The 9,602-nt window shown below is 43.0% G+C and overlaps 2 protein-coding genes across 4 annotated transcripts in view; one reads left to right on the forward strand and one right to left on the reverse strand.

Annotated features, from left to right (window-relative positions):
* srgap1a (SLIT-ROBO Rho GTPase activating protein 1a) overlaps positions 1-4,050 on the forward strand; it is a 79,473-nt gene extending 75,423 nt beyond the window's left edge. For 2 of the 3 annotated variants that reach the window (XM_070830198.1, XM_070830199.1), the window contains exons 21-22: positions 46-421; positions 1,251-4,050. In XM_070830198.1, the coding sequence (XP_070686299.1) occupies positions 46-421; positions 1,251-1,649 (775 nt within the window). In that variant the 3' untranslated portion in view covers positions 1,650-4,050. Of the gene's footprint in view, positions 1-45; positions 487-1,250 lie in introns of all 3 variants that reach the window. The other variant, XM_070830200.1, reaches the window with a different exon arrangement.
* Positions 4,051-4,899: 849 nt separating this feature from the next.
* Positions 4,900-8,179, reverse strand: cfap263 (cilia and flagella associated protein 263). Its single transcript, XM_070831487.1, has 9 exons — positions 8,088-8,179; positions 7,418-7,541; positions 7,031-7,192; positions 6,805-6,954; positions 6,206-6,316; positions 5,905-6,003; positions 5,661-5,768; positions 5,288-5,443; positions 4,900-5,079 (listed from the first exon to the last, which is right to left on the reverse strand). The coding sequence occupies exons 1-9, from the start codon at positions 8,177-8,179 to the stop codon at positions 4,933-4,935; spliced, it is 1,149 nt and encodes a 382-aa protein (XP_070687588.1). The 3' UTR covers positions 4,900-4,932.
* Between the last annotated feature and the right edge of the window lie 1,423 nt (positions 8,180-9,602).

Below are 9,602 nucleotides of genomic sequence, written 5' to 3' on the forward strand. Positions count from 1 at the left end.
AGTGAGTAAATATGTGCCTTTGTTGTGTCCTCTCCTGTGTCCCAGCAGGCACAAGAAAAGATCAGACCCACCATCTCGGCGGCCCCCTGCCCGCCCCAGCGATGTCCACTGCATGGTGCATCCCTCCCAGCATGGTCATGGAGGACATGGAGGCACCCCAGAGATGGGCTCCCCGGTTCTAGGCCACTTCAGCCCACGGGACATGCTGCGGAGTCGCAATCACATGCCCATGGACAGCCCCGAACGCCGGCGCCGCACGGGCCACGGCAGTCTCACTAACATCAGCCGGCACGAGTCGCTGAAGAAGATGGAGAGCCCCCCAATCCGCCGCTCCACCTCTTCGGGCCAGTACACGGGCTTTACTGACGCCCACCACCACCACCACGGCGGCAAGCCCCTGGATCCGGAGACCATCGCACAGGTCAGCGCGGGACGAGCGGCGACCCGACCGCAGCTCCCTCCACCATCAAAGCCCTGCCCCGCCCTGTAAAAACATAGTCAGTCCCTGTCTTCTGCTTCCTCTGGCTGCAACTGTGTCCGTGTGCTAAATACACGCAAAAGACTAGCTTCACAGGCAGACAGCAGGGAGCTTAGCTTAACACTGGGACTCCTCACAGTATATTTACGGAAGTCTGGCTTGTGAGCACACAGAGAACTTTTCAGATATGAAAACCTATCACAGAATATATCAGTGCCTAACAGGCAATAATTAATTTTCAAGCAGACACCCATGTTTGCGTCACCGCTGATAGGAAGGTGGTGGCTCTAATTTGACTGTTGTCACATACTCATGAAGAGTAAAGCCGTGAATGATGGTTTTTATGGAGCCTCAGTTAGAACGCACAGAGAGTACTTAAAACTGTGCTGGGCTGTCTGTCTGCCTACTGGGAGCATGCTTAGATGAACAGATCTTGTCATCTCTGCATCTCCTTTGCTATCCAAAGTCATTAGCATGCAGAGGGAGACATGCCGGTGCAAAGTTATACTCTCTACTAACTCTCTGCATGTATAATGCATGCTTGGTGTTCTCTTGAAAACTGTCACTGTGGTCCTTTGTTAACATCGCTTTTTGTTTCCTACTGTCTTTGCTGTTCTCTCGTTTCTTTCTTCACTCTTCTACTTTCTCTTTTAGTTTCCTCCCATTTTTAACCCCAACCTTCCTGTCGCACACTCATCTCTGTCACCAGTGTTATTATCATCCTCCCATACCCCCCCTCCTCTCTTACACACACTCTCTCTGTCTCCTGCAGGACATAGAGGAAACTATGAACACTGCTCTGAATGAGCTGCGCGAGCTGGAGCGGCAGAGCTCAGCCAAGCACGCCCCCGACGTGGTGCTGGACACCCTGGAGCAGCGGCAGACCCCCGGCAGCAGCGGCGGGGGTCCCACGCCGGCCAGCTCCAGTGAGTCCCTCAGCCCCATCCACGGCGTCATGCTGAGGTCCACCGCCAACACTGAGCCACCCATCCGCCGCAGCACCAGCGATGCCATGAGCACCTTCAAGCCCATGGTAGCACCCCGCATGGGGGTGCAGCTCAAACCCCCCGCCTTGAGGCCCAAGCCCATGGTCCTGCCCAAGTCCAGCCAGGCTGCACAGCCTCCAGCTACGACTCCTCAGGACCCTCTGGACAAGTCCTGCACCATGTAACCTCTGGGACAGGAACCGGAGATATAAAACAAAAACCTTCAATTATCTTCCAGGGGGCGGCAAAACACTACCGGTGTCTAGACAAGTAATATCTGAGAGCGTGTAAAATACATGGACCTGGAGAGGAAAACATGCTTCCTTGTGGTGTTTTGAAGCTGAAATGGAGATCATAAAGAGACCTCTGACTGGGAGACTGATGTAGGAGTTAGAAGATAGACAGATCTGTCAATCGGACAAATCTTCCTGTCTTAATAAGATGTGCACAGTTATGTGTTAATATGCTTAGGTTAATATTATCTAACACATTTTTAAAAATTAATTCAAACAACAAATCACAAAGGCTTCCTTCCAGGTTGTAGAAAATGTACTCTAGCTAGTTTAGTTTACAGACATTCATGAACTGTGTAAGTTTGAACAAAACAGGCTGCATGTAGCTCTTCTGTTTACCACTGAACCTGAATCTGAAGCAGAGGTTGCCGAGAGCCGTAGAGATCAGAGTGGCATTCTCACACATAGAACTAGAGAACGTTTTTTTTTTTTTTTTGCTCTTAGCTACGAGGGCCGCAGAAGGTGTTGTGCACTGGTCCAAAGGCCTTATTGACTTTGAGATGTAACTGATTTCCAATGTTAAATAATCTAAAGGTGCTGTGACTACCTGGACAGAAATGGTTTGAAGGTTGGACTGATTTGGGGCCTGAAGAGCCCTTAACGACTAACGGTACTTTGTGAATAGATACTGATAGCAGTATGCTTTTCTTTACTAGCGTGTAAACTCTGCAACTTTCTGTGGCAAGGCATACCGTGCGTGTGTTGTGTCTTAGAAATGTACAAATATCACCTCTGTGCTGGATTCACTCAAATTTATTTTGAACATATTTCCATATTGCCTGAAATGAGAAATGACTATTGGATAAAACCACTACTTCATTGTGAACTTTGTTTGAACATTAGGGTGCAGTCTGGAATTCCTGCAGCGGTGACAGGTGACGCAGGGGCACTGTGTGCCTGATAACATTTGCCTTTGCATCTGTATAACCTAACCTAACATTCTGATGACAAACCATCTCCCACCTACAGTATATACAACACATGCCATAGCTCCGTTTATGCCTTGCTTGGCTTTATCTACCCAAAGACATGACTGTACAAGTTAAAGCATGGATGTTGATCCTCCATATATGATGTAGGCATTCTTCATATTGACTGATGTGTATAGACTCATGGCGGCGCCCTGTGGGAGTGCTGCCTGTAGCCATGGACCTGATGACTGTTAAGCCTCCCGATATCTTCACCCTGCTTCCTATGCTTCTCTTTGTCAAAGTCTCTGAAAACAGCAGCTTGCTTTGTCTCCCTCTAGCCCTTTTTTGTTCAGGTGGGAATGTCAGTAATGTCTTTTTTTTTTTTATTTTATTTTGTGCTGTCATCGGGGCTTTCTGTGTGGATCATCTGCATCGTCTATGGATGGTCACGCCTCTAACTGGCCGACATGTGGCAGGAAACGGCACACATGGAGCAGGAGGAAGTCTCACACAGTCTGTGGTGAACAGCCAGCTCATGTGCGTCCAGGTCCACGTCATAATTTCAAATGCAATATCCCCATAAAACTGTACATGCCAGAGCCAGAGCAGCCACCTGTGTGACTGCACTCCTGTATGCGTCTTTTTCAAAATAATCTCTGTACTGCAGAAATAACAGAACTGGGTGCGTGTCCTGGGGATGTTTGGCTAGCATAGCAACGCACAGAAAAGGCTCTGTTTGCAATGAATACGCAATGCTCTCTAACAGCAGGTTTACACTATCTTTGACTTGACAGACGTGTGTATAATAATCAAAAGGTAATTGATTTCAGACTTACTAACGTTGGTTATTTTTGTAATCACTTTTGTTATGTTTGTTGTGTTTCTGGGTAGAAATGACTTAGAACAAACGATGTAGAATAAATATCCAGAGATACAGTATGAAGCCAGTTGTAAAAAAAAAAAAAAAAAGTGTGCTATTGTCACTATGTTAACATCATCAACAGTAGGACTCAGTTATGCCGTGTGTAGGCTATAAGCTACTCTGTGGTGTTCTGTACATCTGTAGTATGTACTTGTGAAAGTGCCTTTGAAAATGTTTTAGAGGAACTTCAGACATTCTTTACTGTTGCATTTTCATGTCAGATGCTGTGTTTTTTTGAGAAAATGCAGTGCTAGAAGAAGACACATGAATAAGTAATGATGCCATTTTCCAAACAGTTATATGACAGAATTAATAATAAATAAACAGCTTACCCATTGTGACATTGCACTTTTATGTATATAACTGTATATATGGCATGTAACATCATAACATTTAGAGTTCTTTGAGGGCTTATACCTCCAAGGATTTCTTTCTAATAAAGGAAATAGTTTGTCGAGTCTGAGGTGGATTTTTTTCCTCCACTTTCTGTACTGCGTGACTTTAGTTACTTTTATGCTCATTGAAGTTCAAGGTGTTCACACAAAATAAGTCTTCAATTGTTTAAAAGTACTTCAAATAGCCTCTTTCACAGTGATTATAAAGATTAGATCAGATTATTGTATTACTGGCGATGATGCAACGGTAAAATGCTGCTTCTATTTTAATGTGAAGATAATTTAGCGACTTGACATATTGTTGGATGATTCAGTTTAAAGCAAAATATAATATTTTAGATGATCATAGGTTTTGGGTGTAAAAATGAAAGCTGCAAAACAAGCAGTCAGTAAAGCTCTCAGATGAATATAAAACTGTAATTTGTAATATTAGCCTGTGGAATCTGGTGAAGAAAAGATAAATAGAATGACAGTACCAGCAGTGAGGTTACTATTTGGAGGAGGCAGAGGACATTTGAATGTTTACCCTAGTGAGTGAAGTGATGAGAGACCAGAGTGCAGAGACAAGAGAGGGGATTTAAGCCTAGATTTCTAACTCTCCCCCTCCCCCCACCCCCTGGGAGCCTATTCCAAACAAGAAATCAGAATCAAGTTATCTGTATACACCAAACAGTGTACAAAGACTTTACAACAAACAAGGGAATAGGATGTGATGTAGCAGTTTTACAGAAACTCTACTGTGGATTTTATTCTTCATAATGCTGCATGGTAAAAATCTTCCAAGGACACAGCTCACACAAAAAATATAAAATAACATGATCAGGATGAAAGTTTTAAGGCAACAGTCCATTGTTTTATCTCAACAATTCCCAACAAAGTTGTCTTTCCACCACGAATAAATATATTCTCTTTAATGGATCCAGGAGGCTCTCTGATTCTCTGTTTCTCTATGCGCTGTGTTCTGCTATGTATGGGAGCTTTACTGGGCGCTGGTGTACCTCGGATCTCGCTCCAGCTCCAGTGTCAGCGCTGTTTGCTGGGGTAAGAGTGGCTCTCTGTGTGCTCCATGCTTTAGTCTGGGTCTTCAAGGCCATCTGGTGAAAACAGAAAACAGAGAGCCCAGTGTTATATATACTGTCACACAACAGTTTTTTCTCCAGCTGGACTTAGGCTTTGTATGGTATGATAAAACAATGGAGCACCTCAAAATCTTATCCCATTTTTAAGGGAGGTGGCAGAGATTCCTGGCTTTTAAGCAGGGAGCTGATTGTGTTTGGGGAAAGAAAATAAAAGATGGTTTACCTCAGCAATCCCAACCTTTCTCTCCCAAGTGTGAATGCTCTGCTGAAGCTTCTTGTGTCTGTCCTTTACGTTCATGTACTCTGTGATACCAGGAGCCTGATAATCTGTCATCTGGCGGCGCAGGTGTTTGTTGAGGGCCTCTGCCTTCAGACATTCCTGAAGAAAGAGAAAATTAGGTTGTAGGGATGGGGCATACATGGAAATAGTTTAAAGAGCAGGAGGTAAGTGTGGTTTAAAGAAGAAATAAAGTGTTAACTAATGATGTGTTTCAGTCAATCCTATGTAATTTAATGCAAATTACTCTGCAACTCTTTGGTAACCACTAAACCAAACCATTTATGAGTTTCAGTCCTTACAGTTTGACCAAACAAACCTCCTCCACGTGCTGTATCTCCTCATCAATCTTTGCCAGCATCTGCTTCCTTTTGGTGATGTCATTGCTCAGCTCTGTGGACTCCTGTGTGACAATCTGCAGCTTCTCCTGTTGACACACACACAAACAAACACAGAGGTAAGAGCTAAATTCAAGGTGGTTTCGTACATCTACACCGAATTTAACTGATAAAATGATCTCAGTGAAATTTCTAAAAAATAAAAACACATTTTTAATGAGTCACCTTATGTGAACTGAGGACACGTTGTACTTTCAACTGATTCACTTTGAGCTCATCCGGGTTTTTGTCAATCCTCGGCTCGTTGTACTCCTGGAATATTTCCTGAAAACATGCGGCAACATAAATGTTGTATATACTGGCTTGCAAGAAAAAAAAACAGATTGAGTAGTCCGATTCATTGTTCTCTTGCATAACAGTTTAACTCTAAAACTACACAATGGACTGATCAAGGCATAATTAATAGAAATCTACTTTCCCAATTTTCTTAGCCTCTGTGGATACATCCCCACACACCACTGTGTACCTCGTACTCTGATTTTCCCGTCTCTTTTTTCTGCTGGAGCTGCAGCTGGAGTTTCTTCTCGTGGGCCTTCAGTGCCTGGTTCTTCAGATTAAACCTCTCCAACTGCGCGATCTGGATAAAAACATATGAATGTCTTGGAAAATTGTGTAAAATGTTTGAACTATGAGACGTGCATACATTTAAACTAATTAAAACAATTGACTTTGAACAGCTGAAAATGTAATTATATCTTTTGTAAGTTAACTTCAAATGAGGGGGTCAATTAGGGACTAAAGGATGTAGAGTGGGTCGTCCATGAATCGGTTCGATCCCCGGCTCCTCCAAGTCCGCATGTCGAAGTGCAAAACATTGGACCCCAACTTGCTCCTGAAGCACAGTTTCAGTGTGGGAACATGTATGAAAGAATATTCTCCTCCAACTTGAATGTTGTGTGAATGGATGAATGAGGATGTAATGTAAAAGTGCTTTGAATAGTCAAAATAACTAGGAAGACACTGTACGAATACAGACCATTTACCATGAGTAGTATTAGTGGTTAATCTCAGAATCAATTTAAACGTAACTTTGCAAAGGTTGATAGACTCAACCTAAAGTTTTACCTTTGACTTGTCTTCAATGTACTGGAGCACCCTCTCAGGCTCCTTCATTTCCAGCCTGTTGTCCTTCATAGGTTTAAGCAGTCTGCATTCAAACTCGTTCTTAGCCTTCCTGATTTCTGTGAGACGCAATTCTGCCTCTTTCAGAGAGGCCTGCGAAGACAAAGCATACTGTAAGAGTGCATTTCTTTTGCTTGTTTGCTTATTTTGTGCCAGGGTGTGTTGTAACCTTGCAGTTGTCCTGAATTCTCTCGTATCTCTGTTTGAGTTTCTCCTGGTCTTGCTGTGTCTCTGTGACTTCCCTCTGTGCCAAATAAAGTTTTTGTTCCAAAGTCAGCTGCTGGGGGCGATCTGAGATGTTGCCGCGGGACCTCCGCCTCCGTCCACGAACCTGGCAAGGCACATGTGCGCACACACACACGCATACACAAAATGATGTGGGGCTATCAGGAGTAAAGTGCAGAGAGGTCATCTACATGTCACGGTCACTGTCAAGATTTATTACTATGTTTAGAGTGACCAAAATCTGTTCTCCTGACGTTCATTTTCAGTGGGGAAACCTACCTACATACTGAGTGTAGTGCAGAAAGTACAGAAGTTACTGGGTAGCTCTTACCCCACCCTCCAGCTGCGAGGCTCCTGCATCTCCCCCAGTCTGGGACACCAGGTCCTGAGGATCCATGCGGCTGATGAACCGCTCAAACATGTCATTCTCTGCCAGCAGGGCTGCATAGGAACATCTTGGGTGGAAGTGAATAGCAGAAACTTCAAAGTCAGCTGCAGAAGAGGTTTGAAGCTAAAAGTTTGGTGGCTTAAACTGGAGAGGTAAACTCATATGTTTGGAGAGATGGGTCACAATTAATCCACCTGTCAAATTCTGGCGACATATTCACCCGCCTCTAAGAAAAAAAAAGTTCATCTTGTTATCTAGCAAGTAAGTAAAGAGAATTTCTAAATGTCAAATACTTCAATAGTATTTCAACATGTCATATTATGAGTCGTACTGTAACCTAGCGGAAGTTAAAGTGCATGAGACTACTTCTGACCCTCTATACACAGCTAATGTTTCTGAATATAGCTAGCTAGTTGTGTTTTAGCTTTAACTAGTACTGTTTAACTCCTATAACCATATTGCTCAACACCACAACTAACCGCTCTCTTAAGTTAGCATTAGCGGGCAACGTTAGCAGGTAGCTTCAGCTAGTCATCCATCTTTGAGTTAGCACACTTCACGGTGGAGCTACTTTGTACACACGAGGATGTCCTTGAACATTTATTTTCATTACTTCAGCTCTTCGACTTGGTTGTAGAGGAGTTCTTTATCTTCTTGTGTGACCTCCTTTCCCTTTTCTTCCCTCGGCGAAGGCTCGTCCTCCATGGTTGCTAAGGTACACCGAAGCGGGGTGGTTGCTAGGGCTGGTGTTGCGTTCACGTGCTTTGGTAAACCTCTAAACTCTGTGAAGTTTGCAGCGAGTAAACACAGAAAAGAAAGCAAATCAAAATTATTATTTATTATGTGAAAATATGTGTGAAGCACATTCTGTCTGTTACATTCTATATCAACTATAAAAAATTCATTTTATTCTCTTTAGACCCCATTTGATAACATCTGACAATTTAAAGTGAAATATAGATAAAGTTACTTATTTATAACATGGTAAAACATACTTCAATCAAAAAATGTTAAACCAGTTGGAAAATGTTCAAATTTAAAGGCCTAATTTGTTTAAACTGCAACCCTTTATCAGAAGTATATGTCAACAGACGATACAAAGACAAAAGATTGAGATTAGAGCTGCAAATGCAAAGTTTTGTCAAGAAGTTTCCGACTTTAAAGCCCCAGACTTCCACACAGGTGTCGTGTCCAAATCAGACATTTTATTAATGTGTGTGCACATATTTCTCTCACTCTCCTGATGTTGTGCAACAGGACAACTCACACTTTTGTCACGTTGGTGCAACAAGTAGACTGACCTCGGCAGAACTCTGCACGAAAAATATCTCATGATGACAGCAAATTGCTGATGTGAAAAGTTACAGGGCACATGAGTAGAATTGGCACAGTCACTGTGTCTTAATTAAGAATTTAAATCGTAATGTCATCTTTAGCGTCATCTTTATTGTTGCCATATACTAAAGGGTGAGTGAGGATTTTAAACAAAATGGGAGTATACAACATATGATACTAATAGCAAATAGGCCTGTACACATGTTAGGGAAGATTATATCCCTGTTACTGCATGTTTCAGATGTTTCCCTGCTCCAACACACCTGATTCACATCATCAGCTCTTCATCCAGCTCTGCAGAGGCCTGATAACGACCCATTCATTTGAATCAGGTGTGTTGGAGCTGGGAAACACCTAAACATGCAGGACGGTGGTCCTCCAGGATCAGGTTTGGACAACACCGGGAATAGATAGTTCGACCACAACAACAACAAAAGCCAAATGTTGCAACAATGCAAACTGTCCGTCATCGCTTCTGCACACAATTTGAACAGAAATAGTGGCGTCCACCAGCAACATTGAATTGAACAAAAGTATGGTGTTTAACTCCACATTAAGGTTACTGTGTTTTTTTCTGTAAGTCAATAATAACCCTGAGGAGACTGAAGGGGTCACAGCCAGCATTTCACATGTATGTCAAAGTTTGATAAGATAACAAGACGCAGCAGAATGTGGACATATTTATATCAGAAAACACAAACACTGTGAGGATCGAACCAACCAAACGATGACAGCAGCATAAAACGATCATCATTACAAAACATGGCAGACACCTGAAACCTGAAATGCTTTA

The sequence above is a fragment of the Pempheris klunzingeri genome, chromosome 5 (assembly GCF_042242105.1).
Source record: "Pempheris klunzingeri isolate RE-2024b chromosome 5, fPemKlu1.hap1, whole genome shotgun sequence".
Lineage (NCBI taxonomy): Eukaryota > Metazoa > Chordata > Actinopteri > Acropomatiformes > Pempheridae > Pempheris > Pempheris klunzingeri.

Excerpts from the sequence above, each read along its gene's own strand:
- cfap263 (XM_070831487.1), bottom strand. The coding sequence starts at position 8,179 with ATGGAGGACGAGCCTTCGCCGAGGGAAGAAAAGGGAAAGGAGGTCACA. Across the intron at positions 7,193-7,417 it reads CCTCGCAGCTGGAGGGTGGG|GTTCGTGGACGGAGGCGGAG; the intron begins GTAAGAGCTACC and ends GTGCCTTGCCAG. Across the intron at positions 6,317-6,804 it reads ACATTGAAGACAAGTCAAAG|ATCGCGCAGTTGGAGAGGTT; the intron begins GTAAAACTTTAG and ends GTTTTTATCCAG.